Source organism: Rhinolophus sinicus, chromosome 5, assembly GCF_057876585.1.
Source record: "Rhinolophus sinicus isolate RSI-liver-muscle chromosome 5, RSI-T2T, whole genome shotgun sequence".
NCBI lineage: Eukaryota > Metazoa > Chordata > Mammalia > Chiroptera > Rhinolophidae > Rhinolophus > Rhinolophus sinicus.
Genome location: NC_142505.1, coordinates 108,337,004 through 108,362,107, shown reverse-complemented (window position 1 = coordinate 108,362,107; position 25,104 = coordinate 108,337,004). Strand labels below are relative to the sequence as shown.

Here is a 25,104-nt window from a genome sequence, read left to right as displayed (position 1 = left end):
GCCAGCGAGCTTCCAGGTGGCAGAGGAGACCCATGGTCAGCAAAGAACCATCCCATGGTTTGGCCCCCTGCACGGGGAACCATGCGAGCCTCCCCCTTGCTTCTCACCACTTCCAGATGACTTCTCTGAGCAGGGGCCACAGGGCCTTCAGCTTCCAAGCCCAGTGCCTGGCTGGCCCAGATAATAGACTTGCTCAAATATGGAGGATTAAACTGAAAGAAGCCAGTGTTGGCTGTTGAAGGGGAAGCCGGGCTTAGCTAAGGGTGGAGAGAGTGTCCTGGGCAGTCGCAACAGTGTGGGGCAAAGCGAGAGAGGCAGGACTGGAGGTGGTGGTCCTGGCACATTCTGAACAGGCAGCTGTAGAGAGGGCTGGCGGGAGAAGCAAGCAGGACGGGAGTGTGATGGAGCCTGGGGAAGTCTGCCCAGGGCAGACGGTGGCTTGTTTTCTCCAGCCTGGTCACCGGGACTCAGGCTAGGAGAAGGTGGGTGGTGGGGATCCCTGGCTGGGGCTGGCCTGTCAGGTACAAGGGCATGAGATGAGGGATGGAGGACAGGCCGCAGAAAGGAAGCCAGGCTCGGGGAGGACCTGGTCCAGGGCGGGCTTTGGGGGTATTGAGGTCCCCCAGAGGCCAGAGTAAGGGGGACGGTGGAGGGAGCCGCGTGCCACAGCCCTTGTGTGACCCCAGCCGGTTGGGGCGCAAGTCTGGGCACCAAGAGGGAGACTGAGAGGCGAACGGCTTAGTCCCAGGCAACCCTGAGCCGAGGGCTGCGCCCACGGGGAGGCACCTTTGGGCCGCGGTTTGCAGCGATCGGGGCACAGTCGGGGGACGTGCCCCGACTCTTCCGTCGTCGCCGGCAGGATCTTCATCCCCAAGAAGCACCGGGCGCGCTTCGACGAGGTGGTGTCGCAGGGTCTGCTGGGCAAGCTGTGCCGCGCCCGGCGGGCGCAGAGCGCGCAGAGGCTGCGCCGGAGCCGCAGCGAAGAGCGGCCCGAGCGCCTTCTGGTGTCCACGCGCGCCAGTGCCGCCCCGCGCCGCCCAGACGAGCCACCCCCGCGCAAGGCAGCCTCGCTGCTGGGCTGCCGCGCAGGCACCGGGGGCGTACGCAGGTACCCAGGGTGGGGGGGAACGGGCACCGGCTGCAGGCGCCTCCTGGTCAATGCGTGGGCTCGCGATGGAGACCTGGGCAGAGGGCGCGGGCGCGGGGCTGGACACCTGGCGGGTGGCGGGGTAGGGTATGTTAAGAGGAGTGGGACACGGGGCATCTCCATCCCCTGCGTCCCCCAGCCCCCCCCTCCCTAGCCGGGCACACTGCCTGCCCCCAGCCTGCCCCTTCTTTCTTCCCAGGACAGTCCGCGTCTACAAGGGCAACAAGAGCTTCGGCTTCACTCTCCGTGGCCATGGGCCTGTCTGGATCGAATCTGTCCTGCCTGGTGAGTGGTAGGCGGGTGTCCAGGATGGGGTGAAGGGCCCTTTAGGCCTCTGCTCAGCACCCCTCTCCACCCCAGATACCAACCTCATGTAGCAAGTGTCCTCTGAGTATCCCAGAGCAGCAGATATAAACCATCTATCTGCCAGAGTTGGCGCAAACCCCGTCCAAGTTCAGGATCACTCTTGAGCCAAGAGAACCAAGTTCTCCATCCAGACCTTTCCTACGTCCACAGGGATGGCTGGGGCACTTCCTAGAACAGGCAGCCAGGACAGCGCTGGTGTCTGCCTAAGCTGTGCCCTGGGCAACATTCCCTGTGCCAGAGTGTTTGCTATGAACTTGACACTTGTGGGCAGTCCAGACCCAGAGAGGCAACAGGCTTCAGGGCCCTGGCTCGTTATCCACTTCCCCCAATCTGGACTCCCCTCCTCCTCCAACTTATCCTGCTCCTTCTTGCTCCTGGAATGTGTTATCTTGAAGAAGGCAGAGCAGGAATTCCTCCTTCCTGCCCTCCAGTGGGTGCAGGGCGAGGACAGGGAAAGGGGAAGAAGCTCATTTCTTGCTGAGGGGCCCATTCCAGTGTGGAAGGTCTGGGGTGGGGGTGGAGGGGCAGAAACGTCTCCCGGCGCTGAATTGAACACTCCCTCCTTGTAATCACCCCAAAGGGCTGGGCCACCTGCCCCGTCCTGCACCAGTCACCTCCCAGCACCTGAGCATGATGCTCCTAGTGATGCATCCCCATCGGTGACTTGGTTGAGACTGAGTCCTTTCTACCCTCTGCATCTCACATCTCCAGTAAATGGATTTGTGAGTCAGGCATCTTCTGATCCCCAGGAAAGCGCCTAAGTGTCTTTACCTCGTTGTGCCAGCTGTGGGATTTTTCTGAGACCTAATCCTGGTGACTGACATGTTCCAGATTTTCTCAGCTTTGTGCACTACTAGTTGACATACTGTTGTTCAGAAAGGGCCCAAGACTGCTGTCTAGGGAGCTTCCTCTAGAATGATTAAGCTCTCCTCCTTGGCTGTGTCTCTTCCAACTGTGCTACCACCACTCCCACCTCCCTGCCCTCCCACGTGTATAGTCAGAGATGCTTGGCCTAGGGCCATATGAAAGTTCAGGTGAGCTGGTCTCCGCAGCTCAGCATCCAGGCTGGTAACCCCATGCCTTTCCTATCATAGGAGGCCAAGTAGATGCTTCGATGGGAGCTTTTCCACATGGGAACCTGAGGCCTAGAGAGACTAGTAGATCAAGGACCAGAACCTGGGGTCTCCTGAATTCCAAACCAGTGGCCTTTAATCCCCTGCTATAACCCCTCCCTCCCCAGGCTGGCCCAAGCTTCCCAGCAGGCCAGGTTGGATTTGTCACCACCATCACCCTCTCCCCCTTTTAAGTCCCAGGGAAGGACTTCTCCCCATATCGCTCCCCCAGGAAGTCTTCCCTGATCATTCCTTTCCTCTCCTGACAATGCCCGCAGTCCATGGGCCCCAAGCGCTCCCACCCCTGCCCGAGAATCACTTCCCACCTAGAGCAGCTGAGAACGCAGAGGCACTGGGTCCAATGTGGGCACGCCGCTGGCCTGAATTTGGCTCTGCTCTGCCACCTGTCCCATTTCTCACCTGGCAAACAGGAGTGGGCCCTGCCCTGCTGACCAGCATGCCCTTTCTTCTTGCCTCCAGGGAGCCCAGCTGACAATGCGTCCCTCAGGTCAGGCGACCGGATCCTCTTCCTCAATGGACTGGACATGAGGTCAGAGGCTACTGGGCACCAGGGCTTGTTCCCCAAGACTGCTGCCTCTTGGGACATCCAGGCCATGGTTCCCATCTCTTCTAACCAGTTGGTCCCCAGGGTCGGTCCCTCAGCCTGTGGGAACTCTTGAATCTCTCCTCCCACCCTAGCTAGGATGTCACTTCATCCTTCCAGCCAGAAAACATGCCTGCTCCATGCAGGGGACAGAGTGGAAGTGACCATCTGTGTCTTCTGCTTTAAGGGGTGCCCTGCCTAGGGATGACATGGGTGCGACCCCTTCTGTGATCAGGTGTCCAGTTGGCCTTGGGCCTGGAGCTTCTCCTGCAGAGATTCTAGAGCAGGAGAGGCAGGGCCCTGGCTATGGCTGTGGCCCAGCAGGGGCTTGCTGTGTAGCCTCTGCGGGCAGGAGAGGGAGGCCGGTGTGGGGTGTGGACAGGGCTCATCTGGCCAGGCCCTCCTGGGCCACCTCTGTTTGACAGGAACTGCTCTCACGACAAGGTGGTGTCCATGCTGCAGGGCAGTGGTGCGATGCCCACACTGGTAGTGGAGGAGGGGCTCGTCCCGTTCACCAGCGGTGAGACCCCCACTGCCACTCGGCTTTGTGTCCCACAGAGACCCTGCCCCCCCTTCCCCCAAACCCACAGCATCCCTCCCAGGTGGTGCTGTAGGATCCAGTGGGATCACCTCAGGGACCCCGCCCAGCTCTCCCTCCGTCCCCATCCCCAGCTGCCGGCAGCAGATGTGCCCCCCAAAGCATGGCGCTGTGCAGCCACCTCCCAGCTCAGGAGGGCCCCTGGCCTCGGCTGCCAGGGAAAGTGCACCTGGCCTGGGGATGTGGAATCACCTGTGCCTCTCCTGCCTGTGGCCCTGTAGACTCTGATTCTCTGGATTCCCCCAACCCGTCGGCACTCGCCTCCCTGCAGTGGGTGGCGGAGATCTTACCATCCAGCATCCGTGTGCAGGGGAGAACTTTCAGCCAGCAGCTGGAGCACCTGCTCACGCCTGCCGAGCGCTATGGGGTCTGCCGGGCCCTTGAGAGCTTCTTCCAGCACAGGTGGCCGGGCCAAGGTGGTGGTGGGGGCCTTACCTGGGTGGGCCCCACATCCTGCCCAGAGTCACGATGCGGGTCTCCCTGCCTGAGCCTCCTCACCCCCCTTCTCCTGGGGGAGGCTCAGATAAGGCAGCAGCTGGTACGAGGGGCCCCAAGGTGGGCACAGTTGGGCTGCCCCAGAACAAACCCTGACTCTGAAACATCCCAGCCACATGACCTGGGCAAGTCACAGCCTTTTCTGCAAAGTGAAACCAACAGTGACCATCTGCAGCGTTGTTGGGGGGCCTCACAGTAGCCTCGCCTGTGGGCACTTGCCACCAGCCAGGCCCTTTGGGGGTTGGTTGACTGTCTTTTCACACATCAGGGGCAGTAGGCTGCATTTGTCACACTCCTCGGTCCGTAGGGTCACTGTCATGGTCTGTGCAAACTCCTCACTTGTTCATTCCTTTTCCTTTCTTTGTTTTAACAGTTTGATTGAGATATAATTGATAGATCATACAATTCACTCATTTAGGTGTACAGTGCTCTGGGTTTTTGTAGATTCACAAATATGTACAACTATCACCACACTGAGTTTTAGAACATTTTCATCACTCAAACAGAAATGCTGCACCTTTTCACCATTGCCCACCCTCTTCTCTGCTCCTTCCTACCTTCAGCAACCATTAATTTACCTCCCATCTCTCTAGATGTCCCTGTTCTAGATATTTCATCTGAATGGAATCGTACACTATGTGGACTTTTGTGTCTGTCTCCTTTCACTTAGCACCATGTTTTCAATGTTCATTCAAATTAGAACATGTACTTCGTTCCTTTTTAATGGCCAAGTAATACTCCACTGTATGGAAAGAACACATTTTGTTCATCCATTCAGCAGTTGATGGACATTTGGGTGCTTCCACCTTTCATTCCCTTTCGGTCCCACACTCTCTCCTGTGTCCCTCCCCCACCAAGGCCACCAGTCTGATGAGTTTAATGGGCATCCTTTTGTCCAAAGCTGTTCTCAAAAAGTGGGCGTTGCTGTTCCGTGGGATGTATTTTTACTTTACATCATCACTGTGCTATATGTGTCTGACTTGTTTTCACTGAGTGCTCTGTGTTTAGATCTGTCCGCATTGCTCTGTGTGCATTTAATACCCTGTTTATAACTGCAGCCGAATCCCCGTGGCTCACAGCCACTTGTCTCACCCATTTACCTTGCCAGGGACAGACAGGGGGTCGCCTCCAGTGTCTTCCCTTCCAGGGACACTGTGCTGAGCATCACTGCGCTCATTTCCCTGTGGAGCTGTGTGCAGTTCCCTGGGAACTTATATGTAAAGTCCCTCTGCTGTCCCAGTACACGCCATACATGTCAGCCTTCACACAGCTCTGTGCAGTAGATGCTATTTTCATCCCCATTTTACAGATGAGGAAACTGAGGCACAGAGAAGTTAAGTAACTTAAGAAAGGTCACTTGGCTAGTAAGTAGCAGAGGCAGGACTTGAATTCGGGTGGCCTGTCCCCAGAACCTGCCTTCCTGCCCACTTCTCTGTCTTAGCAGCAGGAAGGGGGCGCAGGGCACAAGCCTGCATTCTGTGCCTGGAAGTGCCCCCCTCGTCCATCCCTGTCCCACACCCCACGGTGAGCCCCTGAGGAATGAACTCCTTGCTCCTGCACCCCACTGCCCCCAGGAACATCGACACCCTCATCGTGGATGTCTACCCCGTGCTGGACACGCCTGCCAAGCAGGTGCTTTGGCAGTTCATCTACCAGCTGCTGACCTATGAGGAGCAGGAGCTCTGCCAGGAGAAAATCGCGTGCTTCTTGGGCTACACGGCCATGACAGGTGAGCAGCCCCTCGCCTTGCCCAGCCCACCTGAGGTAGTACAGCCATCCTGGGCCCCTCCCACACACAGATGTGCTCATGTGTCATGCAGATCCACGCCCAACACAGCCGGCTGGTCCCACGCTTGGCCCCACGAATGTGTCTTCCCAGCTTTAGGCAGCAAATGCAGCAGACCCTTAGACTTGACACACCCCACGTAATGCCCAGGATCTCAGGTTTCTCACCCACAAGATGGGGGTGACCTCAGTGGCTGTGCTTTGCACCCTAGGAAGTGTAGCACAGATCAAGAAGCTTGTGTGGCCGCTGCTTGCAGACCTGGATTATGAGCGTGCAGCCAGGTCACACCTGGCTGGACACAGGCACACACCAGGGCCTGCTGGGCCTTCCTCTGCTGTCTCCTGCTACAGTGCCTGTGTGCCCACGAAACCATGCACTTGATCGTACAGGCAGTGGGCCTGGAAAGTGTGCCAAACCCTGTGCGTTGGTCCTGGGTGCTCTGCGTCTGCTGTGTCCCAGCCTGCACACCTCCTCCATGTTGGCCCTGTGTGCCCACTATCCCTAGTCCCAGACACCCATACGTAGCAGGGGAATGGTCGGGGGTCGTAGCAAGAAACTTTAGCAAGGTGCAGGGGAGGTAACAGGTGTCTCACACACCTGCCTAAACCTGGAACCCTCCTTTTCACCCCATGAGTCCAATGTGGGCAGGGTTTTGAAACCTTGGGTTATGGGGTCCTAGGCTCTTGTCATGAGAAGAGGCCCTGTGGGGTGGGCTGTGGCCACCTCCCCCAGCCTGCATCCTCAGGCTAGCACCACCCCTGGGTTCCTCCAGTTCCTGGCACCCAGTTTCTCATCCAAGGCTTCCCCTTGAGAGCTATCTTAGAGCTTAGCAGGGACAGACGTCACAGATTGGCAGACAGCCGCTGCCTCACCCTCCCTGTGTTTGGCAGCTCCTTGTCTGGCTGAGAGGACAAGGACCCGTCTCCCCTTCATGTCCCCCTTCAGAGCCCGAGCCCTCGCCAGACCTGGAGCCTGAGCCCGAGCCTGAGCCCGAGCAGATGCCTGAGCCCCAGCGGCGGAGCTCCCTGAGGGCCTCCTCCACGTGCCGCCGCAGCCTCCGGGCCCAGGGCCTGGAGACCAGTCTGGGCTGTGGTAAGGCCCTGGGCAGCCAGCCTGGAGGTGTGAGGGTGCGGCCAGGGCTCAGTTTTCCCACATGCAAAATGGGCTTGGTGAGGGGAGAAATCGCTGGGAATACATGGGCTGAGGGGTGGCCCTCCTGGGTCTGCAGGGCTAGCAGGTTCTTTCTCCATGGTCCCCCCTGGGTCTGGGCTGGGGCCTGAGCCTGAGAGATGAAAAGCGGTCATTAGACCCCCCCACAGCAGACTCTGCCATTCCCAATTCCCCAGCAGGTCCCAGCGACTGCCCGGAGATGCCTCTTCCTCTGATCCCAGGCGAGCGCCAGGCAGGCGATGGCACATCCCTCCCTGAGACCCCCAATCCCAAGATGGTGAGACCTGTCTGCCCTCCTGGTGGTATCAGAGGGTTCTAGGGCAGATATCTGCCTCCCAGACCACCCCGGCCTGGCCTGTGGGGCATGTTAGGGCCACGTGGGGGCAGTGGGGGCGGCTGGACTCACTGCCTCCCCCCCGCAGATGTCGGCTGTCTATGCAGAGCTGGAGTCTCGGCTGAGCAGCAGCTTCAAAGGGAAGATGGGGACCACATCCAGATCCCGTGCCTCCCCACCAGTGCCCAGCCCGGCAGGCACAGCAGGTAGGGGCTCAGCCAGCCCAGCTCTGGGGGTGGCACTGGCCGGCTGGGTGTTGCCCCACCTCCAGGTACACCCTGGAGGCCCCTCTTTGATCCATGGCCATGGGATTGAGTTGTGGGGAACCCCAGCAGCCTTCATGGTGAGGGGCCATCAAGGTCAGGGTTGTCCTCGTCCCTCTGTGCCCCCTATGATCCTCACCCCCGCTGTGGATCTAGAAAAGCAGAGGGCTGCCTGCAGAAGAGTCCCCAAGTTAGCATGTGGCTGTTGGATACACTATTAAGCACATGCGTTGCTCTGTGAATGGCGCAGCTGGAAAGGTGGTTGCTCACAGGACACACGTGATGATTTCTCTGCATTTAGAAGGCAGGACCCCTGGTGATGCTCCTGGGAGCCCAGGGCCTGCTGGGTGTGGGCGGTGCTTCATGACCAGGTCTGGGGCCTGGAGAAAGCCCCTGGGCCCTTTGAGTTACATTCAGTGGGTGCCAGGTGGGACCCCTGGTGTCCCTTTCAAGATGAGCTGGAATCTTGCCTGGCCTGGGCCTAAGCAGGGTGCCCCCACCAGCCTTGAGCACGCTCAAGGAAGAACATGGAGGGACGGGGTCACCCAGGTTCATCAGCGCTGTGTCCAGAGAGGGAAGGGAAGGTGCCCAGGGACACAGAGCCAACCTTCCCTGGGCCCCTGTCCTCCAGCCTGTACCTGGAACCCAGGTACTGACTGTAGAGGGGTCCTCATGAGCCCTCCCCTACCCCAGGGCCCAGGACCCTGTCCGGAGTCTCGTGGCCCAGCGAGCGGCTCCTGCCCTCCCCCTGCTACTACCCGTTGTGCTCAGGAGAACCGGCCTCCCCCAGCAGCTCTGAGTCCCACCCCTACGCCAGCCTGGACAGCAGCAGGGCGCCCTCCCCGCAGCCAGACCCCAGGCCCATCCACTCCGACAGCCCCCCCAGCCCGGACATTGCCCGCCAGCCGAGCCGCAGGAAGCTCTTCACCTTCTCTCGGCCTGTGCGAAGCCGGGATACTGACCGCTTCCTGGATGCCCTGAGTGAGCAGCTGGGCCCCCGGGTCAGCATCGTGGATGATTTCCTGAGCCCTGAGAACGACTACGAGGAGGTGAGCACGCAGGCAGACGTGAGACCCAGGGAGCAGGTGATACGGGCATCTAAAGGAAGTGTCCCCGGGCTCCTGCAGGCCTGTGGGGGACCTGTCTCAGGCTGCCTTAGGCTTGGCTTCAGCTATCCCACCCTTTGACCCAAGGCTACCCCACACACCCCAGACGATTCCGCTTTCCCTCACCTCGCCCCACCTCGCCCCACTCTTGCCTTATTCTGCCCCCACAGATGAGCTTCCACGATGACCAGGGCAGCTTTGGAACCAACGAGCGGAGCAGCGCTAGCGAGTGCATCAGCAGCAGTGAGGAAGGCAGTTCCCTGACCTACTCCTCCATGTCTGACCACATCCCCCCACCCCCACTCAGCCCCCCACCGCCGCCACCCCTGCCCTTCCATGACCCCAAACCCAGTTCCCGCCCCCCTGATGGTCCCCGGGGCCCCACTCAGACACTGGCCAAGCCCCTCACCCAACTCAGCCACCCAGTCCCTCCCCCACCCCCGCCGCCCCTGCCCCCGCCTGTGCCCTGTGCACCCCCCATGCTGTCCCGGGGCGTGAGCCACCGCCGCAGTGAGACCAGCCACATGAGCGTCAAGCGCCTGCGGTGGGAGCAGGTGGAGAACTCGGAAGGCACCATCTGGGGTCAGGTAGCGGACCTGAGGCTCCGGGCTCTCCGTGTGAAGGGCAGCCCTGAGTGGGTGGGTGGGGTGGGGAGTGGCAGTCCCGCTGCCAGCGTGCCTCCTCACTGAGCCCCCCCTGCAGCTCGGGGAGGACTCTGACTATGACAAGCTCAGCGACATGGTGAAGTACCTCGACCTGGAGCTCCACTTTGGCACCCAGAAACCTGCGAGTGAGTGGCCTGAGGGCCCTGGGGGACCCCGACACCTGGCTGTGTGGCCACCCAGGGCTCAGAGCCCCCAAGGCCGACACTGACTGCCATTACTTACTGTGCCCCCGAGGTATTTAACTTCTCAGAGCCTCAATTTTCCCACCTCAAAATGGAGATGATGATAACGGCTGGCATTTATGTTTCCCAAGTGCCAGACACCCTTGACCCTCAATTCAGAACTAACCCTGTGACACTGACAACTTCCTGATGAGAAAGCTCAGAGAGGCTAGGTAATTTGCTCAGTCACACAGCCAGACAGGAGGCATCCCGAGAGAGCCCTTCCAGTCTCTCTGTCCCCTCACCCCTCGCCGGGCATCTCCCTATAGCTGTTGGGTGGGGCTCCAGGCAGCCAGGGATATTGTGCGTGGAAAATGGTCCCGGGATGGAAGAGAAAGGCCCTTGTCCATCCAGGAAGCATCTGCAAGGTCAAGAGGTGGTTGGTTCTCCTTACTCAGCCAGCTCAGTCCCACGCACCCAGGGGAGAGAGAGGATGGGAGGAGGTACACGCACCACGCATGCTGAGTGTGTTAGCCTGGGCCCAAGGGTTCATGAGTGGGAACTGTGGATACCCGGAGATGATTCAGTCAAGGCCATGGTCAGGGGGCAGTGGCCTGTTGGGGGTGGCCACACCCCTCCTGAGCCCTCCCACGGCAGCCTCTGCCTAGCCTCCCCTCATTAAACCACCAGTTTCTCTTCCAGAGCCAGTGCCTGGGCCTGAGCCCTTCAGGAAGAAGGAGGTGGTGGAGATCCTCTCCCACAAGAAGGCCTACAACACTTGTGAGGGGCCGGGGAGTCCCAGGGGTTGTGGAGGGCAGGAGGTGGCCCTTTGTCTGGGCCTCAGGCGGGGGTCCGCCCCCGGATGCTGACAGAGATTAGGCTGTAAGACTCCCCTCTCTCCCCCCCCCCCCCCCACACACACCTGCCACCCGCGGGTAAGGGCTCCCTCCCAGGTCGCACATCCAGTCTGATCCCACCGACATACAAGCCGGCCTCGGGTCCACTCCCCATAAGCCCTGGCCCCTGATTGGCTCCCCAGTTCTGGTCCCGCCTCTAGGCCCCTCCCTAGTTCCTTGGCCTCAATCAATTCCAGATCTAGCTCCTCGAGAACCCCGCCCTCGCCCTTTAATCGGTCGCAGAGAGGACTCTTTCCATCCTCGGCTGGTTCCTGCCCTGCCCCGGTTCCCCCCAGACCCCCCCAATAGCCCCGGTGACTCTCGAGGCCCCGCCCCGGCTCACCTTGGCGGTCCCGCCTGCAGCCATCCTGCTGGCGCACTTGAAGCTGAGCCCCGCGGAGCTGCGGCAGGTACTCATGAGCATGGAGCCGCGGCGCCTGGAGCCCGCGCACCTGGCGCAGCTGCTGCTCTTCGCGCCGGACGCCGATGAGGAGCTGCGCTACCAGGCCTTCCGCGAGGCGCCCGGCCGCCTCAGCGAGCCCGACCAGTTCGTCCTGCAGGTGCGGCGGCCGTGACCCCCGCCTGGGGTCAGGGGCTGCTGCCCAGCGGCCTCGGCCGCCTCCATCCAGGCTCTCACTATGTCCCAGGGCTGCGTTGGTCCCGCTCCACTCGCGCCCCCACGCTCACACCTCTGAGTCCTAGTTTTACACCTTTAATGACCAATCCCCGCCCAGGGTCCAAAGTGGATGGGATGAAGGTGCCTCCTCGAGGTGGTGCTTATTTTTCCTAAGGGAATACCAGGCTCAGCTGACCGCCACCCAGGGTGCCATGGGGCAGTGGGTCTCCTGGCGGGATGGATGAGTCCTGGCTCTGCCTTCGTGCCAGATGCTGTCGGTTCCCGAGTACAAGACCCGCCTGCGCAGCCTCCACTTCCAGGCCACCCTGCAGGAGAAGACAGAAGAGATCCGGGGCAGCTTGGAGTGCTTGCGCCAGGCCTCCCTCGAGCTCAAGAACAGCCGGAAGCTCGCCAAGATCCTGGAGGTCCGGGCGCACCCCTCCGTGGTCACTCTCCCTGCCCCTCTGCCCTGGGGTTTCCAGTCTGGAGGTGCGTCCTGATGGACCAGGGGTGCGGGGTGGGTGAGTACCTACCCGCCCACCTTCCTTTCCAGTTTGTGTTAGCCATGGGCAACTATCTCAACGATGGACAGCCCAAAACCAACAAGACCACCGGCTTCAAAATCAACTTCCTGACGGAGGTGAGGGGCTAGTTGGCAGTAATTGATTAGCTTGCTCTGCCGTTGAGGTTGAGGTGGCCAGGCCTAAGCAGAGGGGAGGAGAGAACATGAGGACCAAGGAGGGCCCTTCCCCCAGGAGGAAGAGCTGGCTGTCCACAGGCCAGGATGTGATACAGCACAGGTTGGAGGGTGGCTGGGACGGGAGTGAGCTCCTCCAATTGAAGCTTCAGTATCTGGAATAATGGAGTAGGGGGGAGCAGGGAGGGAAGGCTCCAGGAGGAAGGGGAGAGTCCATTTGTAGATACGAATGGTTTAGGATGGCTGAGGCTCGGATGGGCCACAGATGCTTCCGGAAAACCACAACAGCGAAGATCCATGAGTGATGCTACCCATCCCCCTGGGGTCAGAGAATTTTGGGCTATATCTGCTGACAAGGACAGGAAAACCTAGGGGCCTCCCCAAGTTGGGGGCTGGAGGCCTGGTTCCTGGGGGTCTCAAAGATCTGGGCCAGGGAACCTGCAAACTCCTGGAGAGGCCCGTGGCATCCTAGCAGATAAGACTTCAGAGTAAGGAATACTAGCAATCGGGTTATGAACTTTGGAGTTGGCAAGTGTTGAGGGCCAGGAATAAGCCACAGTCCAGGAGAGCAGGGCTGAGAGTACCTGGGCCCGTGTGATAGGGTTCTGATGGGGTCCTTGAGGAGGACGTGTGTTGGGGGTCCCTTGCAGCTGAACTCCACCAAGACGGTGGACGGAAAGTCCACCTTCCTGCACATCCTTGCCAAATCACTGAGCCAGCACTTCCCTGAACTCCTGGGCTTTGCTCAGGACCTACCCACCGTGCCCCTGGCTGCCAAAGGTATGCTGGGTGAGGGGGTGGGGGGGAGGCAGAGGCACTGCCGTCCTGGGCTGGGAGTGCGGCTCCATGAGGCTCTGTCTCCTTCCCCACAGTGAACCAACGGGCCCTCATCAGTGACCTGGCTGACCTCCACGGCACCATCAGTGAGATACAGGCTGCCTGCCAAAGCATGTCCCCCTCTAGCGAGGACAAGTTTGCCGTGGTTATGACAGTATCCTCTGAGCAGCCTGATGCTGGCATGGTCAAGTAGAACTAGCTATGGCTCCCCTGAGATTCTGGGCAGAGGCTGCTGTGGGTCCAGGAGTGCTGGAAGAGGGTCCATCCTGGGTCTTTTTTAATCCAAGCACTTCTGCCAAGTCTGTGTGTAACTGAGGAGGAGCTCTTCTGACTGTCCTAAAGCCTCTGCCTTGCCCCATCTGTCCTCATGGAGAGCCCAGGCTTAAGTCATGAGACAGAAGGAGAGGCCTGGCAGGCCCTGGCCAGCTGAAGGCAGTCAGGAGAGGGGAGGATTCCCACCGAGCGTAGTGACAGATGCTGTAGAAAAGAGCGAGAGTAAGGCCTGGAGCGTGACAGGGCCACTCCAAGTGAGTGCTTGGGGCAGAGGGTGTACATCTGAGCAGAGCCCAGAGGGAGGAGTTGCCCTGCACAGAGGAGCAAGTGAGAGCCCTGCAGCCGGACTGACTGTGGCAGGTTTTGGGAAGAGCTTGGGGGACGGTAGGCAAAGGGGCTCCAGCCGAGCCCAGCGTCTGGGACAGACAGGAGTGAGGCAGCTTGGCTGCTGTCTGGGGTCACTGCCCAGGAACCTGGGGACAGCCCGGAGGCCGGGCAGTTTCCTTAACAGAGGCCCATCAGTCGTTCCTGGAGATGGCGCAGCCTGTGCTGCGGGCGCTGGACGGGCTGCAGCGCGAGGCCATGGAGGAACTGGGCAAGGCGCTGGCCTTCTTCGGGGAGGATTCCAAAGCCACCACCTCCGAGGCCTTCTTCGGCATCTTTGCGGAGTTCATGAGCAAGTTCGAGGTGAGCCAGGGTGGAAGGCTTAAGGGGCCCCTCAGGAGAGGTCAACGCCAGAGTCAAATGAAGGGAGTCTTCTGTCATGCTGGGTTTGGGATAGGGCCCCAGTGAGTTACACAACCCCCCTCCCCACCGAGGGGAGCCTGGTAGGTCTGTGCCCTGGCTCTGGGGTGAGAGACGAGGCAGGGAAGATGTGGGGGTTCCTGGGACCACTGACCAAGCCCTTCCCACGTGCTCCCCCCTCACCAGCGAGCACTCAGTGACCTGCAGGCTGGGGAGGGCGCTCGCAGCTCAGGGATGGCTTCACCCCTGGCCTGGTGACGGCGATGGCCGCAGCGCACCGGACTGCACCTGTCTGGGCTTTGGGCTGTGCCTGCCCCCCCGTCAGGCCACTGCGCCTGCTACACCTGCATCTCCAGCTACCTCAGCCATCGAGCTCCGGCCACTGCGAAGGTGTGGGGCTCGGCCGTGTCCCCCTCTCCAGGCCAAGCCCCAGTTCTGAGTGCTGGGGGTGCGGGGCAGGAGCAGACGCTCTGACTCCCCAGGAAGGTGATCCTCGGCTTCCAGTGGGCACTGGTCCACGGTGCCCAGGCCTGGCTGTACCCCACACTCCGCGGGCCTCCTGTGCTTTGTACCCGCATGGCTCCCAGGCCTGCATGCAGGTGCTGGCTGTGAGCACCTCATGACGTCGATGTCGGGGTCTGGAGGGGCTGGGGCAGGATGGTGGCCTGCGATCAGCGGGTGGCTCGCGAAGTGGCCATGGTCCTGGGGTAGTGTCTGCTGTTTGTTCCTCCATTGCTTGGCCAGACCTCACGGGGCTGGGAAGAAGGACATCGAACCTCCTTTCTGAGCCTGCTCTGAGCCGCGGCCCCTAGGGACACCATAGTGGAGCACAGACCTTGTAAAGAAAGCAGATGCTCTTGAACATGCCATACCAGGGGGCATGATAAGGCCTGGAGGTCCCTCACCCAGCCCAAGCCTTCTGGGGCTGCTTGGAAGAAAGCAGGCAGGCAGGCAGGAAGGAGAGCCCCAAGTCCGCACCCAGTCTGGGTCTTGGAAGCTGGAAGAAACTGCAGTTGGCTTTTCCCAGAAGGGGAGCAGGTGGGAGAGAAATAGGGAAGCACTGGATGAGGAAGACCCTCTATGTCAGACTGCAGAATTGAAATTGAGTTTTTTAGCCAGTAAACAAACTTAAATCTGGTTTATACGTGGTCAATATGAAGTGGGGAGTCGGGAGTGGGACCAGGGTCGTCAAGGGAGGTGTAGAGAATGGAGAGATTTGGATTCAGGCGGAAGATGAGCAGGATTTGGCGGCCGATTACTGGATGGGTGGCGATGACGTCCCTGGAGCAGGTCGTGCAAGTAGAGCAGACTTAGGAGCAGAGGACACAATCTAGGATGTATTTGGGACCCCAGAGGCCATGGTAATGTGTCTGGAGCCCCTGGTAGGACTGGGCATAGAGGAGAGAATTACCTGGGTGCTGGGAGGGAGCGGGGGAGGCTGTGGACACAGAAGGCGTGTCAACTTGTTTCGTCCTTTCCACGCTCTGGTTGGCAGCTCCGGGCATCAGACAGCTTCCTGTTTACCTCTTTCCTGAACTTTCTTCCAGGGAAGTCTGAAATGGGCTCTAAACATGTCTCTGGACCAAATGGCTAATGTTGCTCCTGGGCAGTGTTCGGGGCCCATTCAGTTCTTCCCAGTCTCCCACAGGCCCTTCTTTGAAGCCATGTATGTTCTTTTGTTCCCCACTCAGCCACCATGTAAAAATGTCTAAACCATAATGTATAATTCAAGGGTGGGGTGGAGGAATATGCCCAGCTGTGGCTAGTGGTGCACGTTTCTCCCCAGCAGGTCCAGCTGGATAATTTCCATAACTTTCCAAAGCCTGTGTCTCTGAGAAACATGGCAGGAAGTCAGTTAATTCCCACACGAGATCTGTAGAGATTATAGACTCCACCAGGCTGTGAAACAGGTGTGATCCCACAGCCCAGGTAGCCCATACGGCATTTTCCTGCAAGTTAGAAACACATGCCCTCCCCAGGTAGGTCCAGCCCCATGGCAGGGGGCACAGGTTGGCCAGCCAAGTACTAGCTAAGTTTTCTCCCTAACTTGCCTTGTATTGGTTATCGATTTGCCACCAATGCCATGTACCAGTCTGTCCCAAAACTCGGGTGCTTCAGATGGCAGCCCCTTATGCTCCTGAGTCTGTGGGCTACCTGGCAGTTCTGACCTGAGCTGGGGTCAGGGGATCCACTCATGTATCTACTGTCATCTGTGAGTCAGCGGGTCAGCTTCGCTGATCAGGGCTCCCCCATGTCTGGGGCCTTGGCTAGGTCTGCTGGGGTGGGTTCCTGTGGCCTCTCAGCCTCCAGCCAGATAGCCAGGATCATTCAAATGGTAGAGGCAGGGGTCCAAGAGAATAAGCAAAGGCATAGAAGACCCCTTGTAAGCTCAGAACTGGCACACCATCCCTTCCACTACAGTCTGTTGTTAGAGTAAGTGACAAAGCCAGCCCAGCACCTAGGGGGAAGGAAATAGGCTCCACCCTTGAGATATGCTGTAAAGTGACATTGCAGAGGTGCGGATTCAGAGTGGGTGGAGAATCCGGGCTGCTTTTGCATTCAGTGTACCGTGTGACCCCTTGATCAGGCACTCTGGTACAGATTCCAGCCTCCTTAAAATCCTCAGGGCCCTGGGTCCTCCCTGGACCCAATACAGCTTGATTACCCATCTTCCTGTGTCCTCCAGGTGGCATGCTTCTCGTTCTCACCCAGTCACCCATGAGTGACCTGACACCTCTCTAGATACACTCAGTCCGGTCTGTGCCTGCCTAGCAACCAGTCTCCCTTATGCTGGACAAAGTTCCCTGGTTTTCCTTTGGGAAATTATCCCTCCCCTACTTCCAGGCCCTGGAGAAATGCTGATTGGATAAGGATGGTCTCGTGACTCTGGCTAGGGGCTCAGGGTCAATTCAAGACTCAAGTTAGAACTATTTTGGAAAGGGAGGCTTCCTTTTTTCTGGATGAATTGTTGGATGTATAGTGGGTGGGAGCCTGGAGGGAGCTGCCAGGGCCACCCCCTGGAGTGCACCTGCATGGATGTAAAGCCAATACAGGAGAGCAGAAGAGAGATCACGCCATACAGCTCTTTGTCCCTGGATCCAACCATGCCTGAAGCAGGCTTCTGGACTTGTCAGTTTCCAAGCCAACAAATTCTCCTTCCATTTTAAAATTCTAATTTATTTTAATGTTTTGGTTTAGTCTGGTTTGAATGGGTTTCTGTCACTTGCAACCCTAAGAGGGTTAACTCATATACCCATCAACAGATGGCTATAGATGTTCAATCTTTTAACATTTCTCAGTGAACTTTCTTCGGTCATTAACACATTCGCCAATACATTTTGACTGCCTACTATGTGCCAGGCAGAGTGCTGGGTGAAAACATCTTGTGGGTCAGCCTCTCTGAATTTGGTTTCCTAGGGTTGTATTTCATGGTAATTCTATACCTGAGTCAGTAAAAAGCCCTGCACGTGAGCTAATATGGACGCCGCGTCCCCCCACCAACTCCTCACCAGATGACTAGGTGTGAATGCAGGCACTTTGCCCCAAGGATTTACTTATCTCTCGGTAATACTAAGAAGGTCATATAGCCTACTTACACATCAGTCGGTGGTTACTAGGCAGTGTGCTCAGTGTTTTTACATATTTCATTTCATTTTACTTTCCCAGTGACTCTCTGAGGTAGGTGTTATTTTCTCCTTTTTACAAATAAAGCGTCGGAAACTCAGGAAGGTTATGTGACTTGCTGGATCACAAACTTGGGTCTGCCTAAATCTAAAGCTCTTCCTCTGCATGGCAATATTGTTGTTGTGTGTAACGTGTTCTTTGTTTTAATGTCATTGTTCCCGGGTGTACAGATGCTGGTGGCTTCAGCAGAAAGCCCTTCTCTCTTTTCTTGACACGTCCTGTTCCTCTGTGTGTTAGTCTGCTCAGACTCCTGTAACAAAACACCCCAGGCTGAGTGGCTTAACAAACAGGAATTTCTTTTCTCACCGTCCTGGAGGCTAGAAGTCCAAGATCAAGGTGTCGGCGGGCTTGGTTTTTCCCGAGGCTGCTTTCTACTCCTTGCAGATGGCCACGTTCTCACGATGCCCTCAGATGGCCTTTTCTCTTTGTGTGTGCATTCATGTGTCTCTTCTTCTTCTGAAGACACCAGTCCTGTTGGACTAGGGTACCTCCCATGTGACCTCACCTAACCTTAATTACCACCTTAAAGCCCCTGTCTTCAAATGCAGTCACGTTCTGAGGTATTGGGGGTTAGAACTTCAACATATGAAATTGGGGCAGGGACACAATTCAGCCCAAAACACTCCCTTATCAGGTGCCTAGGATATAACCATCGCAGTTCTAAGGAGGCCTCAAAGATCTCTGGATTGGGCTGGTGCTTCCAAGAGAAAGGGTTCCCTCAAGCAGGATTCCCTCACCTTCTCCATCTGTGAACTTTTGTGTACCTGCCCTCATCTTCATCGCGTGGTGATCGATTGGGCCTTGCCCTTAACTCCAGTTCAGAGCTAGTTCTCCAACTGTGCTATATTCCCACCTCCTGAAGCTCCCAGGCGTCTCATTGCTCCAGGGACCACAGCTCACTCCCCACTAACTCCTTCCCCGTCCACTGCAGCCCTCTCAAAATACTCTAAACTCCAGTGGCCGGTGCCCTCTCACCCCACCTTTAGAACCAGATCTTTCAGGCTGTTGTCTACACTGGCTGCCTCTTCTCCTCACCACCCACTCACCTCTCAGCACGTGCCAGTCTGGCTTTCTCAGCCGTCATCTCCTGAACTGCTATCACCCCTGACAGGAAACTACAGCGAAGGCTTGTTGTCCTTATCTTAACTGACCTTTATTAAGGCAGCCCTGGGCACTGTTTACCCTCCCTTTGCAAATTCTCGCACACCCAGGCTTCAGCAACCAGCTGTCTACTTGCCGATAACCCTGTCATCAACCTCATTTCTCATTGGCCCAGCTGCTGCTGGCCTTTTCATGCAGCAAATGCTCGATGATTGCCCATTAAATCAAACCAAAATAATATCAAGAGAGGGGGCTACCAAGTTCCTCAAGACAATGACTGCCTCCTTTCTATGAAACAGTTCAGCCATCTGTATCCAGACCCTTAAAGCCAGAGTTGCAAAGTCAAAGTCTGCAGAGGCCAGAAATGCAGTGCAAACGTACCATGTAGGTGGGTGTAAGAAAACAACACGGGGACAAGGATGATGGCTTACTGACACAGGGACGGGGAAGGAAAACGGGGAGGGCTGGGCACCGGGGAGCTGGAGAATGGATACCCTATCTGCAGCGGGAACCTGACCCCCTAGAGCCATCGTCTTCCATCTGTATGATGCCTGATCTTCAGGCTTTCTCAAAGAAAGCCAGAAATCCAGTATTTCACTTAAAAAGTCCTGGTGAAATCTTGGCAACCAACTCAAAACTTTAAAAAAACATGATTAATTATGAACCAAAGGAAACATTCCCGTGAGCCAGATAGAGCCCAGCTGTGTGTTTGCAACCCCTGAAATAAAATATGCCATTTGATGCATTCATACTATCCTGGGGTATAGGGGGGTACCCTATACCCCAGGGTAGTACCCTATACCCCAGACTTGGTTTGCTTTAAATGTCAGCAAGGGATCTGTGTTGGGGGCTAGTTGGCAGTTCTGGATTCTGGATGGAAACATGCTGATTATCTTATTTTGAAGATGTCCTTTTTTTAGGAAATTCACCAGGATGGGCCATTTAGTCACAGGAAGGTAGGACCCACGCAGTGTTCTGGGGGAAAGCTGTGAGGTCACCATGGAACCAGATGCTATTCCACAGACCAAGGGGTTCGGGGTCTTTAGTTGTGCACGTGAACTACATCTTTATCTTGATAGTGCCCTACAGGTGAGGAAAATATTTAAAAGAGAGTTTGACTGGATTCCTGATGTCCCCAGCCTTGAATAAACACAGTGATTGTGTGCTCTTGGACCATTTGGGGTTAGTGAGGGGGTTTACACAGAAGGAAATGGATGTCCCTATTGTTCAGTGTCCAGGAGCAGGAAGGCCTGTGGGGTGGGGAAAGGGACAGCCCTCTTGGGGCGGGGAGGTGGAGACTCCCTTACCAGGGGAGTGAGCTGGGTCCTGTCCTGTGAGAGCTATGGGAGGAGAGGCCCAGACGTGAGATGAGAGCATCAGACTGGAAGCACTGCCCTCTCCCACTGCACGTGGGGCAGACATCATCATGTGGCCTTAGTTGTGTCTGTAGGACTCCTATGCGTTAGAGGGAATGCGCTCGGGGAATGCAAATGGCTTGGGCAGAAGCAGTGGTTCTGAGCATAGAAGCCGCCAAAGCATCAGGCCACCACATCCCTCAGGGATCCCCCAAGAGCTGCTTGAGGAGGGGAACCCCAGGAGAAAGACAGGACTGAAAATTCACCCACAAATGCAAAGAGACATTGAGGTATGTTGTTGTTCCTTGTGGAGTTAATCAGAAGCAACCAGGATGTCCAATAATAGGGGATCAGCAAAATAAGCCACACGACAGTCATTTGTTGGAATGTGATACAGCGATTAGAATGTTGAATTGTTAAGATCATGGAAGAATGCTTATGATATAATAAGTAAAAAAGCAAAATACAGAATTGGATGTAACAAGATGACCTTGGGTGAAACAAGACTCTGAGCCCTTGAAGTGGGGGACCGACTGGGACAACACAACTTGGACTGGACTGTCACATGCACTGTCGCTCAAAACTAAATGTAGCTGCTGGGGAACGTACTGATGCTAACTTCTACGTGATCATCTTTCTATGTGGATACTTTCTAAATATAAATCATACTAGCGGTCATCCTGGAAAAAGGTGAGTCTAGAGGCCTGAAAAGAGGAATCAGAACAAGCTTTGGGCTGGACTGAAGATGACCATTCCTTCTGGCCTGAATCCTGAGGCCTGAAGGTGCCTGGAATGTTTTTAGTGGAGTGAGAGACAGGGCCCCTGCCACATAGACTGTAGTGCACAGCTCTCTTGATTGTCTGCACAGGCTTTACACACTGCCTCTCCTCCCAGTAAATCCAGTGGACCCTGGGCGGCCATTTTCCACAATGTGTCATTGTGAGGCTAGTTTGTTGGACTTTGGGTCCCCGGCCTCAGCTGAGCCAGTCAGAATCCTGCTCCAGTGGGTCTTAAATAAATATCGAGAGATTCCAGGCTCACTGTGGCTGTTCTCTGGAACAGAAGTGATGTAAACTTACTGGGTGGGCCAGAGAAGCAGAGAACTAGTCTACAGAGGAGGAAAAGCAAGATACATGCCATTTCATCTGTTTTGTCAATTCTAAGTGTTATCAGTCACCAAATCTACTTCATGAAAAAATTATCCTCAGAATTTTCAAGGGTCTTTAAATAATCATTAATTTAATCCTGACTCATGAAGGAATCTGCAGAAAGTTCTCTTCAAATAACGTCACATTATTCAAAATTGTGCATACGCATATGTGTGTCTGTATTGAGGCATATGCAAATATACGCATATGTGTACACACATAATTCATAGTCCTTCTGAAGATATCATGGATTCAGATACATAATATGCAGAAATAAGTCTCAGATATAACCTCATACACTTCAGAGGTTTACATTTTCACAGCAAACTTACCTGCAAAAAGAAATGAGAAAACACAGTACAACTTTATATCACTAGGTTTCACAGCAAACTGAAATGTGTGTTGAACATTTTGATGATGGTTACTTAAGACTGAAACTATCTCATCAGCTCTAGAAGATTGAAATTACAAATCTCTTAGGTATCACTAGGCTAATATGAGCCAAAGTGCTGTAATTTTACCAAAAAAAAAAAATTGCTCACAAAGCCTACTCTATACCAAAAAAGATCTACACATGCAATATCCACAATGGAGGTGGAGATGAAGAGGGGACACCCTTCTCAAAGTACTTGGATGCTTCCAGTGTTTAATTTCATATTGTCCTGATAGAAGGTGGTTCTATGTATCTATTTCCAAGAGTGAAAAGTGGTCGTGTGCTCTGAATCTTTTTCACTTACAGAAAAAAGAGGAAGTGACAGGACCACAGTCCCATTACTGAATTACACAGGTATATGCTGTATATAAATATTTATACAATTTAGCCACATCTCACTACACAAATCAATTTGTTTGGCACTGTTTACCAATGAGCGGCCTAAATCAGAAGCAACCAAGATGTCCAAAAATTGAGGCTCAGTGAAATAATTTATGCTTGGCTGTGAGTGGACCAAAATATTAAGAGTGTTTTCAGAGTTTTACACTTACCAGTTGGTAGATGTATTTGAAATATATAATACTTGCAAAACACACTTTACTTAGTTACCAAAAACTACAGGTCCCCAAAATAAATGATATTTACACCTGTAGCCAAGAATAGAGAGCCATTTCTCACTTGCTCAAGAAATTCACCCCAAAACCTTGATTAGCCTTTCCTATACTAAGTACCAAGTGATATTTCTGGAAAATACTGTGGAAATGGACAATAATAATGCTGCTTCAGGAGGTGAATTTCTGAGTCATAAGGGAACACAGGTACAGGAGACATTTTTTATTTGGTCAGTTTCCTCTCATGCTTAGTGGAAAACTCCATCCTGGGAAACAGGCCATTGTCCCTGGCTGGACACAGCTTCTACCTAATGAAAGGGTAGGTGCTAAGTTCTTGTGTCTTTCTGGGGCTCCCTAAGTTTCCAACACGGCAGAACCATTCTGAATTATCCTTGCTTCTTGCTTCACGTACCTTCCTTCTGGGATCGTTTTCGTTCTTCCTCAAGTACGCTTTTTTCTTTAGAATTTTTCTTAGTGACGGTCTGTTGGTAGTAAATCCTTGCAGCTTTTGTGTGTGAAAATGTCTTCTCCCCCATGTTCATTCTGTCTTTGAAATCTCATTAATGCACTGCCTGTGATGCACATCACAGTTTGGTTGTTGCTTATTCAGTAATAAAACTTTCATTCTCTTTTACATTCTGAAGAGTTTTTACTGGTGTGACAGGAGATTTTAATTATACTTCCCCACAGTTATAGTTAATACATCAGCTGAGGTTGCATTCATCTGAGGCTCAATGACGGGCGGGAGCACTGCTTCCAAGAGGGTTTGCTCAAATGGCTGTTGACAGAAGGCCCCCGTTCCTTGCTGGCTGGTCACAAGAGGACTCAGTCTCTTACCATGGAGCCTCTCTACAGGGCTGCATGAGTGTCCTCACAGCCTGCAGGTGGCTTCCCTCAGAGTGAGTGAGCTGAGAGAGAAAGCAGGAGGAAGCAGGAATACCTTTTATGACTTAGTCTTGGAAGTAATATGACATCATCTGGGCCATATTCTGTTAAAGAGTCACTAAACCCAGCCCACATTCAGGGGGAGGGGATTAAGCTCCCTACTTAAGGGAAGGGTCAAGTAATTTGTGGATATATTTCAAAACGACCAAAACCATGAAATACAAGAAGTACCAGCAAGCTGGTTAATGAGTGTCACCAATTCAAAAAGTATCACATGGTAGTCTCTGAGCAAGAACAGTAGAAGTGCCCTGAAATCTTGCAGCTTTTATATAAAATAACTTGACTGGGGTTTTCCCAGATGTGACAACTATGTTAAAAATTCCCTGGTATTACCAATAACAAGTTGAGAAGATGAAAGAAATCTTTCCAAACCATCAAAATATGTTTCAATCGACTATGATGGAGAAAAGATCATTTTTCTATTCTCTCTAGAAGATATTTCAAAATCGTTGTCAGGGTGGGGGTGGGCGAAATGGTCAAAAAGTACAAGCTTCCAGTTATAAAATAAATAACTCTTGGCATGTAATGTACAGCATGGTGACTATAGTTAATACTGTATTGTGTATTTGAAAGGTACTATTAGGGGAAATCTTAAAAGTTCTCATCACAAGAAAAAAACTGTAATGATGTGAGGTGACGGATGTTATCTAGACTTATAACGGTGATCATCTGTCAATATATACAAATATTGAATCATTATGTTGCACCCTTAAGGGAATATAATTATATCTCAATAAAAAAGTAGAAAATAATTACCATGTTCTGTACTATTGAAGTTGTTACTCCAACACACAGACACATACAAAGACCATTATCATATGAAGAGGTGACCAAAGAGTGTGCAGTGGAAGAAATGTAGGAAAAAGAGTATCACAGATGTGTGTGAGGCAGTTAATTAATAAACGTATTGTGTTATTTTCTGGCTTCTGTGCTGTTTGTGGTATCTATCAGCAGGGTTAGCTTCACGGGTGAGCGACCAGTCTCACAGGGACAGCAGGCCCCACATTCAAGGCTTAATGCTCTGTGGTCACCGTCTCCAGATCCTTAATAATTTTATCTTTGAATTTGTGTTTTGCATGTGAGATCAAATGAGACAATAGAGTGTGCAAGAGTCGTCGCCCTGCATGGTTCCACTCTTGCCGCCTCCTTGCTGCCTCAGGATGGGTTCCTGGCTGACTGCTCTCCTGTGGCTCTGGCAGCCTGGTTGCTTTCTCTTTGCTCCAGCCCAGTGCCCACTGCCACCGTCCACTTCCGTGGGGGCCTCGGTGCAGGTGTCTGGCTGGGTCAGAGTGGGTCTGGTTGAACTCGTGTGCTCTGTGGCCTCTCTGGGCAGGGAATGGCATTGGCCATCCCACCATTTGAAGGTCAACTCAGCGGGGGCAAGCCTCTCACCCTTCCCTGATCCAGGTACCTAGCATGTCCTGGCACTGAGGTTGCAATACCTTCGAGGGTTGCCATGGAGTGAGGTGGTGGCGCCTGGGAAGGTGAGATGACTGGCTGGACCTTCCTGCTCCAGCAAGGTCAGCTGGAGGGAGAGGGAACCAGCAGCCATCAAGCCCATGTACATACTCCATCCAAGTCCAAGGCTGGCCCTGGCTCACTGGAGCAACAACACTGACCCATCCGGTATCCCCAAACCCAAAAGTGTGCTCCCTAGGCTGCACTATGCCTGGTGGACCCCCTCATCCTCCTTCAATCCTGCCTGGGTCTGGCCTGTGTTCATCTCTTCTGACCAGCTCCAGGCACCCTCCATGGACAAGTCATGAGATACGAATAAGGTGCTTTCAGTGATTCCGCATCTGTGGTAAATGCTCTGATATTTGTATCCAGAACTGATATTGCCCAATGTAAAGACAAACAGTAAAGTTCATGATCATAATTAAAAGTTTTTTCTTCACTTAGAATGACATTAAATAGCAAACAGGAAACACACCCAGTCGAGAGAGACTGCAAAAGA

The 25,104-nt window shown here is 54.7% G+C and overlaps 1 protein-coding gene across 10 annotated transcripts in view; it reads left to right on the top strand.

The window, feature by feature from the left end:
- Window positions 1–23,899, top strand: part of GRID2IP (Grid2 interacting protein) — a 56,963-nt gene extending 33,064 nt beyond the window's left edge. For 4 of the 10 annotated variants that reach the window (XM_088798784.1, XM_074313946.2, XM_074313952.2 and 1 more), the window contains 20 exons: window positions 860–1,108; window positions 1,347–1,432; window positions 3,106–3,175; window positions 3,655–3,749; window positions 4,049–4,229; window positions 5,897–6,051; window positions 7,054–7,200; window positions 7,455–7,555; window positions 7,701–7,818; window positions 8,569–8,924; window positions 9,152–9,568; window positions 9,684–9,771; window positions 10,498–10,587; window positions 11,067–11,263; window positions 11,589–11,744; window positions 11,873–11,959; window positions 12,667–12,796; window positions 12,889–13,007; window positions 13,649–13,813; window positions 14,057–23,899. In XM_088798784.1, coding sequence (XP_088654910.1) covers window positions 860–1,108; window positions 1,347–1,432; window positions 3,106–3,175; window positions 3,655–3,749; window positions 4,049–4,229; window positions 5,897–6,051; window positions 7,054–7,200; window positions 7,455–7,555; window positions 7,701–7,818; window positions 8,569–8,924; window positions 9,152–9,568; window positions 9,684–9,771; window positions 10,498–10,587; window positions 11,067–11,263; window positions 11,589–11,744; window positions 11,873–11,959; window positions 12,667–12,796; window positions 12,889–13,007; window positions 13,649–13,813; window positions 14,057–14,128 — 3,079 coding nt within the window. In that variant the 3' untranslated portion in view covers window positions 14,129–23,899. The remainder of the gene's footprint in view (window positions 1–859; window positions 1,109–1,346; window positions 1,433–3,105; window positions 3,176–3,654; window positions 3,750–4,048; window positions 4,230–5,896; window positions 6,052–7,053; window positions 7,201–7,454; window positions 7,556–7,700; window positions 7,819–8,568; window positions 8,925–9,151; window positions 9,569–9,683; window positions 9,772–10,497; window positions 10,588–11,066; window positions 11,264–11,588; window positions 11,745–11,872; window positions 11,960–12,666; window positions 12,797–12,888; window positions 13,008–13,648; window positions 13,814–14,056) is intronic. The other 6 variants (XM_019753653.3, XM_074313953.2, XM_074313951.2 and 3 more) reach the window with 3 other exon arrangements.
- The last annotated feature ends 1,205 nt before the right edge of the window (window positions 23,900–25,104 follow it).